Below are 21,074 nucleotides of genomic sequence, written 5' to 3' on the forward strand. Positions count from 1 at the left end.
TGACTTCTTTTTAAAACCAACATAAACATTATTTCAACATTTAGAAACATATCAGGTAGAATATTGGATATCATTCGAAATTTTTAATATCTAATTACAAAAATATTGAGGAAACATAAACAATGAAAGAAATGTTAGTTATGTGGGAACTCCAGTACTAGAGGTATTAGAGATGATTGTCACCCAGCAGTTTGGAAGTCTACATAAATATGCTCTCAGAGAAATCAAAGAGATAATTCCTGTTAGGAATGAGCTACAAGTACCTGGATACAGCCCTGATCTTCTGATGTAATGTCTATTTAAAATTTATTTTGCTTATGTGCCAAAATTATTTTTGGCATATACAATTAAAATGAATATGCAGGTTCAAATTTAAGTATTGTAATTATATATAGTACTAAGTCCATACTATTTTATCAGTTAGGGTATTCTAAATATCGTAAAACCAACTAAAATGATGACATCTTTGGGAATATTAAATGCTACATAAACCTTGAAAATCCTATACATAGATTTTGTTAAAGATTTCCTTTCTAAGCAGTTTCCAAAACATATATAAATTATTATCTTGATATATAATGGGTAACATAAAATTCATGTGGCATTTTCAAAATGTTTGTTTTGTTTTAATCAAGTGCTGCTAAGAACACTATTGGCATGAAAAATTAAAAATGAACTCAAACTCTTACCACTTACAAATAAACTTTTAAAATGCTCTAAGAAGTAAATGTAACAATTATAAATATGTTGATAAAAGTGTGCAAATATATTTTTAAATGAACATGAAATCTGTTTATCCTCAAAAGCAGAAAGAAGTAGCTAAGCTGAACTTCATTAATTGGAATCATAAAAATGAAATCTTCCCTGCATTAAATAAAAAAAAAAATCATTGGACAGGCATGGTGTCGCACACATTTAATCCCAGCACTTGGGAGGAAGTGGCAGCCAGAGCTCCGTGAGTTCGAGGCCTGCCTAGTCTACAGAGTAAGTTCCAGGACAGGCTCCAAAGCCACAGAGAAACCCTGTCTTGGAAACAAACAAACAAAACAAAAAACATCATTGATAGTACCGGAAAAAAAAAAAAAAAAAAAAAAACTCACAAACCTGGAGAAAGCATTTGAAAACATACACACACACACACACACACACACACACACACACACACACCGACTTAAGCACTGTATACAGAAAAGTTGTAACTCCATAATGTGTAAGGGAAAACAGATGACATGACTCCATATTAAAAACAAAACAAACCTGACCTGAGGCCACAATGTATTCAGACATAAAATATGGACAGAGGATCTGAATGGACATTTCTTTCCATGAAAGAGTTACAGCATCCAAGCTCAGCTCAAAACAGTTGAAAACCACAGTGAGACAGGGCTTCCTCCTCTTACCTGGTTATAACCTAGACAGACAGACACAATAGAGAACAAGAAGAGACCTCAGGACACTGCTGTACCCTGCTGTGTATAGCAGCCTGAGCAGCTCCTTGGAAACAGTCTGTCACTTCCTCAGACTATAAAAATCCTGATCAGTAGGACATGTAGATACACATCAGACACACAAGAACCGCTCACAGGGAAGTGGGACAAGGACTCAGGAGCAGGAAGGGTGGGTCCCTATCTCCCCAGGTTCCGCCCAAAGCCAGTTAAACTCCCGGGCCTCCAGCGCGAAGTCTCCGCCCACTCTTCCTGCCGGCCCAGCTCCTGGGATCCCTGCTGCACCCCACTTCCGTGCTCTCCCCAAGGACTGGCCAGGAATTCCACCGGATGTATGTGTCTATCTTCGCTGCCCACCAGGAACAGTTCTGCCCTCATGCTATGTAGGATTCCCATTCCGGACACAGGTCAGGATAAACTCACTTCTACCCAAGAGCATGATGGTCTTTCCATCCGATTTCCTCTTTTCCTCTCCCAGCTTGCACAGTCCTCTTACCTTGTGGGACTTACACAGAACTTATGGATTGCTTGGTGCTGTGTGTAGGACACCACAGGAACTTAAGCAGGGAGGCACCCTGATCTTTTTTCTAATCATATTTTGCCTCAACCAGGGAATAATGAAAATAAGGAATTATTTCTTGGTGATGTCTGCCAAAAATACATGGACATAGGAAAGGGTTGAGACCAAAAAGTAGAACAGGACAAAAATATGGCACATGAATATTAATAAAAAATAATAGTAGTCAAAAATTGGGGAAAACTAATGTGAAATTAGAAATGAGAAATTTCTGTTACAAAATAGATTTAACATAGAACAAAACTGTCTATGTCCTGTAATATGACAGTACTTTAAAACCTTATACACATCAAAGCTAGTCACATAGCACCACCCATTTTATACCACCCTCACAAAAAAGTCCACAATAAGGAAACAAGGGTGTTTCATGACTAAGGGGTCACATAGCCTGTGTCCCAGTAAGCCAGGTTACACACACACACACACACACACACACACACACACACACACACACACAAATAAGCCAATCAAAGGAGCCAAATTAATTGTGAAATGCAGAAAAAAAAAGGAGCAAATGTATTCATTGTGATCACTTTAGGAAGAGAACCAGAGAAAGCCAGTAGCCAGTAGTCACCCCCTCAACTCCATCTTTGGGATTCTGACAAGCCATGTGCATAGCTAAGCAGTCCACCATAGTGTAGTCCCTTGCCCATCATTATTGTAGCTCCTAGGCTCTTTAGAAAACTTTATCTACAATAGCTTGCAAATGGCCCTCTGACCGATTCCTCCTGGGTGCCCCCAAGCATCAGACATTTCTTCTAATTTCTTGGGGTCCATTCTTTCAATAGTCTGGTAGTCAAGGAGGGGAGAAGGGTCACATTAGAATATACTCACTCCTGCAGGCTGACTAGTGACAGGAAAGCAGAGTCCTGGTTGTACAGAGCTGGACCCAGTGGAAAGGCTAAGGGAACAGGGCTTCTATCTAGGATAAAACGGCTGACCCAGACCCCCTGAATGTGGGTCTCAGTTAGAAGGCCTGGGCAGTCTAAGGGACCTCTGACAGTAGAACCAGGATGTATCCCTGGTGCATGAAAGGACTTTGGGAGCACATTCCCCATGGAGGGATACTCCCTTAACCTAGAGACAGGAGGGAGGGCCTAGGCCCTACTCCAAATGACTTAACAGATTTTGATGATCCCTCCTGGAAGGTACCACCCTCCCTGTGGAGTGGGTGGAGATTGGGATGGCAGAGGGGGTCTGGAGAATGGGAGGATGGGAGAGAAAGGGAACTTGGATTGGTATGTAAAATAAGAAAAAATAATTTTAAAAATGGGCTCTAAATTTAATTGCAGTGTTTAGAATTCTGAGGTTGTACTGTTAACCTCTGAGTCATATATCTAAAATCATTAAATGGATGGTAAATTATCACTATTGCCAGGATTCATATGAAGACACACTGAACTGTGATATATATATATAAAGACGTGACTCAAGATATGTCTTTCTTTAAAAGAAGCTACATTAGAAGGTGGGGGAAGGAGAAAGAGATCTTTCCACTACTCCCCAAGCACATTATACATTCAAGGTCATTTCACTGAGAATCAGGAATCATTTCACAAGTTCACATCTGCCTTCTGATTTTTGCACTTGGAACCCAGAGGCTGTGGCTATCTCATGTATGTTTGCTTTTGTGGGTAGAAGTTACACTTTAACTAATTACTACTCTTTTCTAGCTGCAAGAGTAGAGCGATCACCATTTGAAACGCAGCTCTGAATTTAACCAAGATGTCTGTAAAAATGACAGCAGCCCTGCTCCTGCTACAGCTGAGTGGATTCTTTGGATCTGGGAGTTGTGGGAAGGTGCTGGTGTGGCCAGTGGAGTTCAGCCATTGGCTCAACTTGAAGACAATCCTAGATGAGCTTGTGAAGAAGGGTCATGAAGTGACTGTTCTGAAACCTTCAGTTTCCTTTTCTTATGAGGTTGAGGACACATCTGCTATTGAATTTGAAACATACCCTACATCATATTCCATGGCTGATATAGAGGAAATTTTCTTAGAATCCATCAATAAACACGTTTATGAGCTGCCAAAGCTATCATTTTGGAGATACTTTTTAATGCTGCAAGAACTGTTTTGGTTAGACTCAGAATTTGGTGAGAGTCTCTGCAAGGACGTCGTTTTCAACAAGGAACTCATGGCAAACCTACAAAATTCAAGCTTTGATGTCATCCTGGCAGATCCCTTCATACCCTGTGGTGACCTGCTGGCTGAGATTCTCCAGACACCACTTGTGTTCAGTCTTCGCTTCTTTCCTGGCTCTACATATGAAAAGTACAGTGGAGGACTGCCACTACCTCCTTCCTACGTGCCACCTGCTTTGTCAGAATTGAGTGATCGGATGACATTCATGGAGAGAGTGCAAAGTGTAATCTATAGGCTTTGTTTTGACTTTTGGTTCCAAACATTTAATGAGAAGAAGTGGAATCAGTTTTACAGTGAAGTGTTAGGTAAGTTCCTGTTCAGTCGGGATTGTTGCCTTCTCAATTTGCTGGGTCACTGAAAGTGAACTCAAAACAGCAGCATGGGTAGCAGAAGGATTTATCTCTCCTAAGCAAAGTGGTGAAAAGTATGTAAAATTATCTGCCAAATTCAAAGCATTGTGGAAAAGCCTCTGTGCCAGTGGCAAATTGAAAAGCCTTGGCTATGAGTTGCAGAGGACACTTCAGTATGGTACATATTCACCAAGCAATGCTTTGTGAGTTTCTCTAAGCAAGTACATAGTCATTTACTATTTTATCTCACCTTTTAGAACAGTTTTACCTGAGTGGTATTTGTCATTATCATCATCACCATCACCAACCTTGTTATTATTATGTATTTGTGCACTGATTGAGAGGCTGAGTGTTGTGATAATACACGTGGAATTCCAAGAACAATCTGTCTATCCTATTCTCTCTTTACAGTTTTACATATTCTGAGGATGGGAGTGTGTTTGACACCTTGCATGGCAAGCATTTTACCCATTGGCCCATTTGCATGACCTCTAAAATAGTTATTTTAAACTCATTCAATGTTTTCTAGAGTAACAGATACCAAGATTAAGGACTGACACGAATTTCTACCACAGTTATCTATACAGCATGGAGAACTTATCATGCTGTATAGATAACTTAAAGTTTGAATATTTTCTGGCTTCACATAATTAATTTTTTCACATACACCATCTCTGTCTTAGACACAGCAAGTTTATGAATGCAGGATTTTAGAGAATCCATATTCAGTCACTAGGTGTTTAAAATTCTTCACTTTTAAACCTTATTTAATAGTGCCTGCAAGATAAAGGCACATGCTACCAAAAACCAGAAAACTGTATGCCCATTCACAGGATGTAAGTAGTGAGAAGACAAAAATGCCTTCCTACAAATGTCCTCTGACCTGTGACCTCTACACACACACACACACACACACACACACACACACACACACACACACACAATTAAATAAATAGGTTTTAAAATCCTACAAAGCTCAAGTGTCAACATGGAAATTAATAGTTTTAGAGTTTTAAATGGTGTCTTTTTAAGGGAAAAATGTAGTAAATAAGTGTCTCTATATTCTAGAACTTATTGTCACTTATTATTTGCAAACATATTTATACATATATTCATTCATAATTTAAGAGCAGTACCAGGACAATGAGCTTAGGCATAATCAAGATTATCGGAGATCAGCCGGGAGGATATAGTGAGACCCTGTCTGAAAATGAAATCCTGAAACAGAATCCCCTCAAATGTTTACACTGGGCATGGTAGCACACACCTGTAATTCCAGCAGTTGAGATGTTTTGGAAGAGGATCTGTAGTTCAAGGTCAATTTTGACTACATAGTGGCATAGGGACCACTCTGGGATCCATCAGAAAAAAATCTCAAAACAAAACAAAGTAGTATAAAATTCTCAGTTCCCTTAGAGAAACACACATCAAGGTTCGAGCAGGGCAAACTAGATGGAGAGTTCCAAGGAAGGTGTTTCCTTTAGTGTGACAAACTCGATTTTATATAATGCCATTTCATTATACTTTAGTGGCATATCAGTATTTGTTAATAATGAATTTCCAAGGTGTGTAAGGAGTAGGGTTTTTCCGCCCGCCACCAGTCTTGTCCCGCCGCCGCGCCAGCCCCAATTAACACACGGAGACACTGTATTTGATATAATTCTGTTGGCCAGTTACTTGTTTTTTATTGGCTAGCTCTGTCTTAAGTATTAACCCATTTCTATTAATCTCCACACAGTCTTACGTAGTCTTCTTACTGGGGAAAGGGGCCAGCGTCTCGTCTGCCCAGTCTCTCCATCTTGACCCCTCCTTTCGCTTTCTCTCTTATTTATCTCCTAGTCCCTCCAATCTTTCTTTCCTATTGGCCAACAGTGCTCTATTCATTAACCAGTATGAGAAACATATTTACAGAATGACATCTCCCATCATCTCCTTTTTTCTTTCTAAAATAAAAAGAAGGGTTTTAACCTTAACATAGTAATATATATATAACACAACAGTTTTCAAGTAAGAATCTAACAATATTTAGTCCATTAACATTTAGCAAGATTAAAAGAAACTATTCTATCATCTATCCTATATTTGTATGTCTACCGAGAGTGGAGGAACAGAAGTTCTGTTCTCCCCAGTCTTTCCATCTTCACTCCTCCTTACTACTTCCTCTTACCTGCTTGTCTCCAGGTACCGCCTATCTTGCTTTCCTATTGGTCAACAGTGCTTTATTCATTAACCAGTATGAGAAACATATATACATGACATCTCCTATCAAAGGTGTGTTAAAGATATGTTGTCTTCTCACAAGTCTCTCTCTCTCTCACACATACACACACACACACACACACACACACACACAATCCCAGCCCCACAATTCTGGCTTCATTATGACAAGTGCTTTCAGAAGACTGCCTGGCATATTCATGTTCATCTGATGTTTTTCTCAACTGCTGTACCTTCACTGTCCTGATTCCTCTTCAGGAAGACCCACGACACTCCTGGAGATGATGGGGAAGGCAGATGTATGGCTCATTCGAACTTACTGGGATTTGGAATTTCCTCACCCTGTCTTACCAAATTTTGATTTTGTTGGAGGACTGCACTGCAGGCCTGCCAAGTCTCTGCCTAAGGTAGATATATTCCTGTTTCCTTGCTTCTCTTACCCTTGCATATTTGGCAGGAGTGATAAATTTCATTCCCTCGGAATGTTTGTGTCAATCTCGAGAGTGTCACAATAAATTAGATAAAGAAACTGACCAGTAGAAACAACTGTACCTATTCTATCACAAGAGTCTGAATTTCCTTTATGGAGCTCTGAGGTACATGTGAGCACAAGTCAGTTAGAGCACTACTCAGCACGTAGAAATTCTCAGTGATTCATGCAGAACATACAGACAAGTGACAGGCACCCCACAGGAAATTGCTGAGTATACAGAGAAACAAAGTGTGGACAGGCTTGCCCCAGAACACCAGCAATTCTACTTCGAAGACACACTGTGAGCAAGCAACCAAACTATGGAAACATTACAGTGAGGAATGGCCAGGAGGCCTGGCAGTGAAAGTGAAGAAGAGGGATGGAGCACAGATAGGAAGCAGGCCTGCTCAGTGAAGAAAACTCAGTGTCTCTGTGATCACTAAAAGCTGCCCTTAGTTAATGATTGCAAGTGAATTGTGTAAGCTCATAGGATGATAGCCTTCTGAAGGTTCAGAGGAATGCTTTGCGATTTTAACTATCATAACATTTCATGATGCAAGAAAAGTGAAAGTTTTTCTGCTCTAGAAAAAAAGTCTCTGGAGATTCCCCTCTTAGTTCTGCAAGGACAGCCACATACAATCTGATCTTAACCAAAAGATACTGTGCCTTTTTACAAAGCTAAGCAAGGTACATATAGTAATTAAAAAATCTAAAAGCAAAGAGATTGCTAAGTTCTGTGCAAGATAACCCTTATACAAGAGATACTTTCTTTACATTAAGGGAATGGCAATGTCAGCAGGAGAGATAGGAGGGAGTGAGACCGAAGACTTAAAGGATGTGCTGAGCCTGAGGATAAGTCTTTAAAACCTACAGTATCAGTATAGAGACGTATTGTGTGACTTTTAATGACAGTGCACAAAGTAAACTCAGCACTGAACAAGACAGAAATGAAATAAGAAGAAATTCCTATGCAAACTATCGAGACTGGTCAAAATTATAGAAACAGAAAACAGGTGCATGGTAACCAAAGGGAAGGGAGAAAGAACTTTTGTTGATAGTAAATTCAAAGTTCTAAAACTTTTTGTATGAATGTGAATATGTGTAACACACAGTGGTAACCTTCCCGATGGTTACAACTGTACATCTTATGTGTGGATGAGAATAGTTTTTTGTTTGTTTGTTTTGTTTTGAGAATAGTTTTAAAGGCCCACTCCTGTAACATTTCTAATATTGCTAGGCTTCTTCCTGGGGATGGTGGTGTCACTTTTGATGCAGGAGATTCGATGTTGCTTCTCTTTGTGATAGGTTGATATTTCATTAACAGGAAATAGAAGACTTCGTCCAGTCTTCAGGAGACCATGGCGTTGTAGTGTTTTCCCTGGGGTCCATGGTGGGTAACCTAACAGAAGAAAGGGCCAATGTGATTGCAGCAGGCCTCGCCCAGATTCCACAGAAGGTGAGATACAGAAGATGGTCACATGCTGTTCGGGTGTGACTGCAGAGACCACCTGTGTGACACTGAAGCTGTCCTGATGGCTCTAGCTCATCTCTGAAGTCAGCAGTGACACAAATACACAGGGAAGGTGCCAAATCGTGGGTGGTGATTTTGATTAATAACTTTGTTATTAACATTGTGTTTAGAAAGAAAAGCATTTAACGAGTGTTGTGCACTTGTTGTTGGGAAGGTGTTATATGCACAGAATGTACCTTGTTACTTCCTCCATTTTATTACAGGGTATTTGAGGACTTTGCACACATTACAGTATAACCACACAGCATTTAAATTATTATAAGCTGTAAGTGCACTGGCCCTGTAACAATAAGGAAGCACTCCAAATTTGGCAGTTGTGGGACTGGAAAAGTGACTCATCCTTGAAGAGCATGTGTTGCTCACCCAGAGGACCTAAACTTACTTCTGAGACCCCATGTTTATCAACTCACAACTGTCTAAAACTGCGTCTCCATGGGATCCATTGTCCTCAAACAGCCTGGCATAATTCCCACACACATGTTCCATACATATGTACAAACATACAGCAACTCTTGTAAGGGAAAACGTTTAATTGGGGCTGGATTACCATTTCAGAGATTAGTCCATTATCATCATAGGGAGTGCCATGCAGGTAGATATGGTTCTGCAGAAGGAACAGAGTTCCACATACTTATCCACAGCTAGCAGAAGGAGACTGTGTGCCACACTGGGTATAGCTTGAGCACATGAGACCTCAAAGCCTGCCCCACAGTGACATACTTCCCCTGGCAGGACCACCCTTCCAAGTAGTGCCATTCCCTATAGGCCCAGCACTGAAACACATGAGTCCATGGAGGCCATACCTATTCAAACCACCACACGTGGACACTAACATATGAAGAACACTTCCTTACACATAAATGAAAATAAATCCTTATTTTAAAAGTGGAATTTGTGATATTCTGGTTTATATTTTTATCATTTATTTTAAAACAATCTTTTCTCATTTTTTACATGCCAATCCCAGTTCCCACTCCCTCCCCTCCCCCTGCTCCCCCCACCTCCTTCCCATACCATCCCTCATCCACTACTCAGAGAGGATAAGTCTTCCCATGGGGAATCAGTGAAGTTTGACACATTAATTTGAGGCAGGTCCAAGGGTATCCCCCCTATATCTAATCTGCAAGAGAATGAGCTCCAAAAAGCCAGTACAAGCACTAGGGATAAATCCTGGTCCCAGTGCCAGAGGCCCCATTTGTTCATCCTTTATCTGATTTTATTATTACTATTTAGATACCATTTGTTTTCTGAGAAAGAGAGAAAGAGTATGGATTTCGGTGGAAATGGAGGAACTGAAAAAATATATAAACCTAAAATATTGCATGAAAAAACTCTACTCTCCATAAAGCAAAAATAAGAAAAGTAGAAAATGTAAATTTTTAAATATATGGTTTGCATAATAGTATAATATTCCTTTGTAATATTGGCCAAATGTGACCACTTACATATTAAAATGGGCATATACATGGCCATGTTTTACTTGCTATTTAAAGCAATAGGTAGGATGGACTTACCAACCCCAATCCCACCTGGGGGACTGAGCCTTTTAATGCTGAAATAAGAGGTAACACAGAGACTTTCTCTTTAACTGACCATGTCCTTAGACAGCGTTGTGCTACAAGGACCTAATCTGATAAAATGCCTATGACAGTAGCAATGATAAGTGTACTAAATCAAACATCATTGACAAAGATTTATAATGAATTTGGGAGGTAAAAACTGCTATAAATAGATAATGTAAAGAATTAAGATATATATTACTAATATTTAGTGAATGTTGAACTGGAATTATAATTATACATTTTTTATCCTTTAATGGGAATTGGCATTTGGCCTGAATGTATGATTCTGTGAAAAGGGTCAGACCCCCTGGAACAGGAATTACAGGCAGACAGTCATGAGCTGCCATGTGGGTGCTAGGAATTGAACCTGGGTCCTCTGAAAGAGTAGTCAGGGCTCTTAACCACTGAGCAATCTCTCCAGGCCTGACACACTTCTTAACTCCTGCTGACATCACTGGACCTGATGTTTGCCTAAGTTCTGTGAGTAATTGTGAAGCTGGCATGCTGAAACTTAGATGAACATGAGAACAAGCGCAGGAGAGTGGAGAGCACTTGCATCTTGCTATAGCATTCTTCATGGTTTCCACCATCCATCCATACTGCCTGGCTCTTAGAGACTGCGTATTTATCTCCATTGTTTCTTAATCTATCCAGAATTCTAGCAGGAGTAACTTGACATTTGACCAAAGGAATAAGAGGCCAGCTTCATCTTAACAGGTTCTTTGGAGATTTGAAGGCAAGAAGCCAGATACCTTGGGCTCCAACACTCGGCTGTACAAATGGATCCCCCAGAATGACCTTCTGGGTAAGCATCAGGAGAACCTGAGACATGAGGAGGATGACTGTCAACACTAATGCATTTATGGCAACTGTGATCTAGTCCTGGATAAAATGAATGAAGAACTGATAAGAATATGCTGTACATTGACAGTAGAGATGGGAGAATCTGTATCTCTGCTGTAATTATTTTCCAGATACATTTAAGCCACTTGTTCATGTTCTTGTTCACCCTTATATCTACATTTCCCCAAGGGTAGACAATTTCAGATGCCATTGAAAATGAGAATCTCACATTGATGACTCTTCATTTACTATCCTCTGCAAAACACATCATAAGGCAGTCCTATATTTGATGAAGTATTGCTTGTCCTAAGTCTCATTCCATCCATATGAGCAACCATCTCCCTACTACGTGGAGGCAACCTATCACAAGCAGTGGCTTCACTTTCTTTGGGAGAACACACTCTGCTGAATCACTGCCTGGGCTTGCACACACTGTTTGCTCCACTATGGAGGAGCTCTTCCCTTTTGTCCATTTCAGAAAATCACTCTACTTCCACACCCCACCTCCCCTATGTGGCCTTCAATAGTCCTCACAGACTTACAGGTATTCTTCCTCTGAGACAATAGAAGGATTCAGTGCACTGCCATGCTTATGATAATATTGTCAGACAATATCTGCCCTTTCTGAGCCTTTTCCCCTGACTCTCATTTTCTTTCTCAGACTTATGATTAACAGTGGCCCTTAATTTCTCCCCTTGCTAGGTCATCCTAAAACCAGAGCGTTTATAACTCATGGTGGCACCAATGGCATCTACGAGGCCATCTACCATGGGGTCCCAGTGGTTGGCATCCCTTTGTTTGGAGACCAATTTGATAACATTGTTCACATGAAGACTAAAGGAGCGGGCGTTAGACTGGACTTTCTCACAATGTCCAGTGCAGATTTGCTCAGTGCAGTGAAGACAGTCACCACTGACCCTTCGTGAGTACAGTGATTTTCAATTTGTAGTGTTCAAGGTAAATTTCCTCAACAATAACTGTTGATTTTACCCAATATTTATTCTAATTTGAAGAAATATACTGTTAACCACTGTTGAATGAAGTTTTACTGTCAAAGACTACAAACTACCCCATGCATTTACTGTACAAGAACTTTTATTTTAGTATTAGTTGACACTGGAAACCTTTTTCTCTTGCTAAATGAAAGGACACAATTTCCACAAAGATAATAAAATCAACAAATAGAATAGGGAATCTGAAAGACGGAAGCTGTATCAACTCAATGCCTGAGGTTTCTGAAACTCCTGTTGTTAAACAATTCACTTTTATTGAATATATAATATTCAATAAATTTAATTCAATAAATTCAATAAATATAATTTACAGTATGTAAAGCAAAATCAGGATACTCACATTTCCAACTCTTTAAACTTTATTATTTCATTTGTTACACTGTTGCTCTTCCACTTCTTATTAGGCATGGACATTGTGACTCATAGTCACTGCCTCTATTGTAGTGCACTGTCCTGCTATCCATGGCAGGATGTATCTGTCAGCTCACCTCTCTCTAGCCCCTTCCCTCCTTTCCTTCCCAGACTCCAGTTACCACTGTTCTACCCTCTACTTCTATGAAATCAGCTCTGGTAGTTTCCACACAGTCATGAGAACATGCAGTATTTTCCTTCAGGGTCTGGTTTGTATGACTTAATAAAATATTCTCCAATTACTTCTTGTTACTGCACATTTCCTTCTTTGCAATGGCTGAATATTATGTATTATTACATTTTATTATTTTTATAATATAATAATAAAGACTGTATTCAGTGTTTTAATACCTCTTTTTCATCCATCATCTGACGATGGCTACCTCAATCAATCCACTTAGCTGTTATGGCTGTAATGGCCATGGCTTGCAGGTGTCTATTTGATATATTACTGTTTCTTTAAATAGACTCCTAGTGGTAGTAAAGTTCAACCTGGGGCATTTCTTGTTTTCAGTATATTCAGGAATCTGTTTTTTCATAGTATCCATACAATATTACACTCTAACCAATCTCAGTAAGATTTCCACTTTCTAGCATCAACAGATGGGTGAGTGGGTAAAGTTTCTTTCCACCAGTCCTAACAGCTTGAGTTTCATCCCTGGAATTCACGTGGTGGAGGAAGTGAACACCCTTACAAGCTGTCTTCTCACTTCCACACATGTACTGTGTACATGTATGCACATGTGGACACACACACACATACCACATACAAATGTATTTTTTTAATTATAATTTTTCTGCATGCCTAGCAGGCAATGTTTGGGTTTTGTATTTGTGTGTTTCTTTGTTTGCAGTGCCAGGGGTTAAATTCACACTGTTGGGTATTTTAGGCAAGCTATCTTCGAGCTACACCCCAGTACTTATATCATCCTTTAAAAAACATGTATCTTTCTCACCATTTATCTGTTTTTAATCAGTAGTATTTTTTTTCATAGCAGTCAGTCCTCAAAAACATCAACATGATTGATCACACTGCATTTGACTATCTCACCGTAGTTAGATTGGCTTAATAACAACCATATCCTGAAAAGATTTACTTCTCAAAATAATTTCCATTGAATTTTTTAAAAGGACTTCTCAGAGAATACCAGTTTACAGGCTAACTTTCAAACATGCCCCACCCCAAACCATACCCCTCCCACTGGTCTTCTATGACATGATTTGGTCTCATTATGCTTTCTCTGACCTTTCATAGGCCTGATGCTCTTCAGTAAATTGGTTGACATTTAATGTTGATGTTTTCATGCTTTTCCTTTACATCTATCTTTAGCTATAAGGAGAATGCCATGCGGCTGTCAAGAATTCACCATGATCAGCCAGTGAAGCCCCTGGACAGAGCTGTCTTCTGGGTTGAGTATGTCATGCGCAACAAAGGGGCCAAGCACCTCCGTGTTGCAGCACACGACCTCACCTGGTTCCAGTACCACTCTCTGGACGTGCTTGGATTCCTGCTTGCCTGTGTGGTGACTGTGATCTTCCTAGTCACGAAGTGCTGTCTCTTTTGTTGCCAGAAGTTTGCTAAAGCTGGAAAGAAGAAAAAAAGGGAGTAACTGAAGTGGGGAGGACAGACACACAGACCTCCTCCAGTATGCCACAGCAAGGAGGCTGTGATGGAACACTCCTCCATCCTGTGACAAGACAATTTTTCTCTCCTTGACTCATCAAATCATAATATTATTCATAAAGTTTTAATATCTGAATATATGTTAGGAATACTTTTGGCCAAAATGGAAGCCAGTAGGAAAAAGTAACCATCAAACTATATTAGTGCCTCTTAAAATGTATTTCAGTGGTGTTGGAGAGATGGTTCCACGATGTTAAGAGCATTTCTTGTTCTTGTAGCATATCTGAGTTTATCTCTAATACTCATAGATGGCTCACAACCATCAGTAACTCCACAATATCTGATATGCTCTTCTGACTCCTTCAACCATTGCACGCACATGCAGGCAAAAAACACTCACACACATAAAATAAAAATAAACAGTCTTTAAAGAACTGCTGTAAGTTACAAGTTACACTGTCTTAATTTACCAGACATAATTCTAGTTCTTAAGTTAATGACAGACAAAAGAAAATCAACAAAATAGACAAACTCTTATCCAAATTAACCAAAGGACAGAGAGAGAATATCCAAATTAACAAAAACAGAAGCAAAAAGGGGAACATAAGACACTTAGGGAAATTCAGAGAATCATAAGGACATGCTTTAAAAAACATGTACTCCACAAAATTTGGAAAATCTAAAAGAAATGGATAATTTTCTCAACAGGTATCACTTACCAAAGTTAAATCAAGGATAAGATAATTTATGAGGACCTATAACACCTAGTGAAACAGAAGCAGTCACTAAGCCTGCCAACCAAAAAAATCCTCTAATTCATTACTTTGAGATTTTTTTATCATTTTAAAAATATTACTTAAATTAAAAAAGATCATAGACATGTCAATGGGTTTAACTTCAGTAAACATTTTACTATATACATACACACCTTAAATAATATGCAAATTTAACTACTGAGTCAGTAAAGAAATGTAATGTTAAAAAATCTGAAATTCACAATTGTAACAGTATCCACAAATAAAAAGAATGAAAAACATAAATCACATAGAAAAACAAGTTAATCAGATAGATTTACTTAAGAATAAAAAGACATTAAAAACTGGAAACATATATAATTTACCTGGGTGACTGTCTATTCATTGTTCTACTGCTGTGAAGAGACACATGACCAAGGCAACAATTATGAGCAAACATAATTGGGGCTGGCTTACAGTTTCAGAGGTTTAGTCCATTACCATCATGGTAGGGACCAAGGTAGCATGTAGGTAGGTGCTCGAGCAGTGGCTGAGAGCTATGACCTGATACAGAGGCAGAGACAGTGAACCTCGAAGCCCACCCCCAGTGACATAGGTCCTTCAACAAGGCCACATCTATCCTGACAAGTCCTCTTCTCCTAAGCCTTCTAATCCTTTCAAGTAGTGCTACCCTGGTGATGAAGCATTGAACTATACAAGCCTATAGGGGACATTCTTATTCAAACCACCACAGTGACCAATCTTGATGTTATTTTCTACAAGGTTAAGAGATGGGAAATGGTGGATTAGACACACACATAGCATATTCCTGCAGCTTCACAAAACAAAGTAACTGAGTTAACTATTGATATCCATTTAGAATTCAGAAGTCGTCAACAGGATAGCAACTTATTGCTATTCAACATTCATCAATGTACATAATGATTCTAGACCAAATGTGAGATGGAATAACCATTTTGCTAATGCTACTGTATAGAAACATGAAATCATTCTCTCCTTGGCTATGGAAAGGGTACTACTTGAGACAGAATGGGATCAAACCAGTAGCTTGTACTTCCTAACCTCCCCATGCATAGCCCAAAAATGCAGACAAGACCCAGCATGGAAGTATTTTATATGAAGAAATGACTTTAAATCCACTTCAATACTTGTTTGTGCTGTAAGATGTTGTATCTTTCAAATTTAGGAGATTGGATAAATTTTTAAAATTAAAGTGTGACATCACTTTCTCCCAATTTCTTCTTCCAATCCTTCTCATTTATCCCCACTCCCCACTCCCTCTAAAAATCATAGCCTCTTTTGTCTTTTGTTATGGTCTCTCTCACACACACACACTTAAATATATAAATAGAATTTTCTCAGTCTGTTTAGTATTACTTGTATGTATGATTTCAGGCCATTGGATAACCAGCTGGGGCTTGATCACTAGGAATGTGGTGATATATTATTTATGATTTATTAAAACTTGTCTGAAGGTACAAAAAAGCAAAGCTAGCCACAATAGTAATACATACCTTTAATCCAAGCAGCCATACTAGCTAGACATAGAGCCAGGCAGTAGTGGCACACACCTTTAATCCCAGGCCTCAAGAGACAAGCAGATGGATCTGTTAGTTCAAGGTCACACTGAGCTAAAGAGAAATAGCTCACAAAAATGTGATATCAGAACTTGGTATCACACACTTTTAATTCCAGCACTAAGGAGGGATAAAGGGAAGAATCAAATGGTCTCATGAGAGAATTACTCTCCTATCACACTGAGGACAGGACAACCCTTTCATCTGAGGTAAGAGCTCTTTGGTGGCTGGCTGCTTTGTTTCTCTGGTCTTCAGTTTGGACCCCAATATCTATCTCTGGGTTTTTATTTTTCATGTTACAGGGAGAACTGTTTTTCCCTCTCTCAACATTCCTTGCAGTCTTGCAGTCTATGGGCAGACCTCTGTGAGGTTTCTGCCTTTCAACGTTGTTAGCATGTCTATTGGTGTTATATTTGGTCAGGTCTTGTTTTAAGAGAAATATTGTTGAGGTGTCATAAGTGAAGGTTCCCAACAGGAACCTTTCTAGGATAGTCTAGGATAGTCTCATGGCAACTTGTCTTCTGTTTCTTGAGTGATATTTATATTTTTTAAAACCCCAGTGAACATGTTATGGATTTAAATTTATCAAAATTTATCAAAAAAAAAAAAGACCATGTTATTTGTAAAAATTTTCAGAAGTTATTCTCTGGTTGAAGGCTGGACTGGATTGGAGATGTTCCATGGGTGCTGATGATGGGATGTGAGCATTTTTGTCCCTTAACAAGCCAGGATCATGTCAGGCTTTCAAAAACAGCCACAGACTGGCAAACAGGGCCAGGGATGAGGTGTACTCTGGGAACTGGCACTTACCATACACCCTGTATATGTCTACACAGAAAGTTCCAGGCTAGTCAAGGTCATGTAGTGAGACTTTACCTCACACACACAAAAGGCAACCCATACAGTTTAGAAAACACTGACAACATATATCACAACCCAAGCATTTTAATATGTATATTCATATAATAAAAGAATGAAATGATCAAATAGAATAGAAAATTAACAGAAAAAATAAACATGGTTAATACTTTTAAGTTGGGCAGATAGGTCAGCAGTTCAGAGAAATTGATACTGTTGCAGGGAATCTGGGTTCACTTCGCAGCACCCACTTGCTGGCTCATGACCATCTCCATGAATGATTTATGATACCCTGACCAATTCCAGATCCAGGGTACATGTATCCTCTTCTGCCTCTACTAGCACCAGCATGCACACAGTCTATTGTTGAAAATTAAAGCACATGAAAATCTCCCATTTTAATAACTTATGAATTAATGAATAAAAAATGTTATGTAAATCCAGACAAATACCTGGAAGAAACTGCTGAATTAAGGCCAGTCATGGCTCAGTGTGTAACACCTCTTGCTGCCAAGCCTGATAACCCAAGTTTGATTCCCCAGAAGCCATATGGTGGTAGGAGGTAACAGACTCCTGTAGGCTGTCCTCATACTCACACTGACACACATTGCACATCTTACACAAACAGCATTAATTAATGCAGAAAAAATCACTGAATTAGCTACCTGTGGAAATTAAATTGGAAAGACTACTACATTATATGGTTTGCTTCTGAGGTTTAAAATATTGTACCTTTTATATCTTTAATGTGTAATTATAAATTTTCCAATGTTATCACTTTACAGAAAAAGAAAGAAAATTTCAGCAAAAATCCAATTTGGGCTCACATGGCTTTTTAAAAAAAATCTGATAAAAGTTGCATATAGTTGAAGCTGGCCTCACAAATATTATGTACAGAGAAGGCTGGTGGTCTTCAATTCCTAACCCTGCCTCCATCTGCTAAGGTTTCCGGTACTCACCATCACTCCTGGCTTTTACAAAACATACTTTTTCAACAGACACTTTGCATGTCATCCACTACCAAAATTTAAACCTCATGCATTTCCCTCATCAACCCTTCCTCAGTACCTGGCCATGCTTGCATTCTTCTTGATTGCATGCTGCCATGTAAGCCATACTCTTTGAAGGAAAATTCTCTTATATTTATCTCCCTATGGTGGTGAAGGAAGAAATAAATGTCCCCCATAGATATTTGAATACTTGATCCCTACTTGTTTCTGGGACAGCTTTGGAAGGTAGTGTTACCTTGTTGGAATATCTCATTAGGGTACAGCTCTGTTGAATTTAGAGCCTCACCCTACTGCCAGCTCATTCTGCTTCTTGCCTGCAGTCAAGAATGTGATCTTTTACTGAGTGGAGAGACAGCTCAGCTGTTAAGAGCACTGGCTGCTCTCTCACAGGTCCTGAGTTCAATTCCCAGCAATAACATGGTGGCTCACAACCATCTGCAATGAGACCTGGTGCCCTCTTCTGGCCTGCAGGCATACATGCAGGCAGAGCACTATAATAAAAAAAAAAAAAAAAAAAGAAAAAAAAAATGTGATCTTTCAGCTTCTTGCCACTTCTTGCCACTGCTGCCATACTTGTAGCTTGCTCCCATGATCACCCACCATTGTGGACTCAGTCCTCTGGATCTCTAAACTCTTCCACAAACCACTTTTGGACACTGTTTAACCATACCAACAGTAAAGTAACAAATATATTCTAACATCCCACTGGAAGCACTTAACCATCATCTGAACCTATTTAAATTCTTCATAGACTGTTATTTTACCTCTTCCAAATTCCCAACTAGCTAGTGTTTCTGCTTTCCTTTTAACTGGAGCTCTAAGACAGTCTCAGTAGAACTAGTGTAACAATGCTGTTGTTTCTATCCTTCCTTACCAATATCCCATCTGTATTTGTTTTTCCACATCACACCAGAAATGTTCTAAAAATAAAGTCCTTCTTTCCTCCTTAGAAGATAGAAGGCCAGTTCCATACATGCTATTAGAACATGATGTGAGCTAGGTGGCACACTTTAATCTGGGAGGCAGATAAGAGATCTCCGACTTTGAAGTCAGCCTCATCTCCTGGAGTTCAGGACAGGTGGGGCTTATTGAAAAGCCTTGTCTCAAAACAAAAACAACCACCACCAATAAAAAGAAAGAACACAATGTGGATAGCATGTATGACATTAAGGCCGCCTTCTGCTGCCTGATTTCTCCTTTGGTAACAAAGAACTCTGGGGACTATCCTCCAAGTTAATATTTGCAGGCCAGATGAGCAAACTCATTGTCAGTGTTATCCCTGGTTCATGGGAGAGCACACTATCCAGATGCTTGCTGATGCTACAGTTTAAACAACCCTTACCAAATTTAACCTGTTTCTGTGTATTACTGTCTGTACTTACAAACTCTTTGAACCCAATGAATTACAAAAATCCCTCCATGTTTACAAAAAGATCTACTCTGCTCCATTTTGTAGTGACCTTTTGCCTTTTCTCTTTCCTTAGCAATAAATTACATGAATGTGAAGCCTAAGTGTAACACGAAAACTAAGACCCAGAGATTGATAATAGGGCTCAAGCTTCAAGCTGAAGATCAGAAAAGCAAAGCAGACAAGCTACCAGACTCTTGCCTTTCTCTGCCTCAGGTTGAAAGGGCTGATCCTGTCTCCACAAGCTCTCACCAAGCCTCGGACTGCTGCCTATCCTCAATGTGACTGGAGAATGAACCACAGATGAGTCCCTGTTCCTGTCCTAAATACCTGTCTTGAGACCTGGGATTAAAGGCATGAGCTCTATTACTCTTTTAGACTGATTCAATCTCATGTATCCCTGGGTGGCCTTGAACTCAGAGAGATCCATCTGCCTTTGTCTTGGATTAAAGTTGTGTGCCATCACTGCCTGGCTTCTATGGCTAACTAGTATGACTGCTTTACTATTTTGATCTTCAGTGGCTTTAATGAATCCTAAGTGTCACCAGAGCTAAGGACAAAGTGTATCTTCTACTATACCCTGAGAGAAAATAAACTGTTCCTGGCAATTCTGATTTTCCAGCATCCCATTTGCCTAAGGACGAGACACTGTCTAGTCCTCAATCAAGCTCTAACAAAGAAAACCCTGAGTTCCCAAGGGAATGGGATCACCGTAATTTTTAGTCCAGAAGCTAGGGCAGACATTCCTGAGTGACAAAGTTGAGTGGGGTGACTTATTCAAAAGAAACAAGCTTGGAAAAATAAATGGGTAACTGTATTGTAATCAGTAAATTTAAGGTGCTATTAGAAAGTTGGTGGAATCTCTTCAAAAACACCACCTTCAAATTAAGTCTTTGTAGCCATAACAAAACCTGAAGGTTTTTCTAAATGTGCCTTTAGTATGAGAATCAGTCCTTTAATGAACATTTTAGCAGAAGATATGATTTGTGCAAAAAACATAAACTTAGTTTGTAGTTGTGACTTAATACATTTAAATGGTGACTAAAACAATCATTTAAAATGTTAAGTCCCTAATTTTTCACAAGTTATAGAAAAAAATTACTTGTCGTAATGAAATATAGAATTTAACACAATATCATAGAAACCATTTTTCTACCAGAATTTTCAACTTCTAACCCCTTCCACAGTCAATAGAAATTAGGTACTTTCTCATACCAGCTTCTTGCCAATATATAAATATTTCCATTCATAGCAGGTAAATAACTAAATTCAGCTCA

At 39.2% G+C, this 21,074-nt stretch overlaps 1 protein-coding gene across 1 annotated transcript; it reads left to right on the top strand.

The window, feature by feature from the left end:
• The first annotated feature begins 3,714 nt into the window (after positions 1-3,714).
• Positions 3,715-15,288, top strand: LOC127232297 (UDP-glucuronosyltransferase 2B31). Its single transcript, XM_051198338.1, has 6 exons — positions 3,715-4,471; positions 6,992-7,140; positions 8,530-8,661; positions 11,016-11,103; positions 11,844-12,063; positions 13,896-15,288. Exons 1-6 carry the CDS (start codon positions 3,748-3,750, stop codon positions 14,173-14,175), a joined length of 1,593 nt encoding a protein of 530 aa, XP_051054295.1. The 5' UTR covers positions 3,715-3,747; the 3' UTR covers positions 14,176-15,288.
• Positions 15,289-21,074: the final 5,786 nt, after the last annotated feature.

Source organism: Phodopus roborovskii, unplaced genomic scaffold (genome assembly GCF_943737965.1).
Source record: "Phodopus roborovskii unplaced genomic scaffold, PHOROB, whole genome shotgun sequence".
Classification (NCBI taxonomy): Eukaryota; Metazoa; Chordata; class Mammalia; order Rodentia; family Cricetidae; genus Phodopus; species Phodopus roborovskii.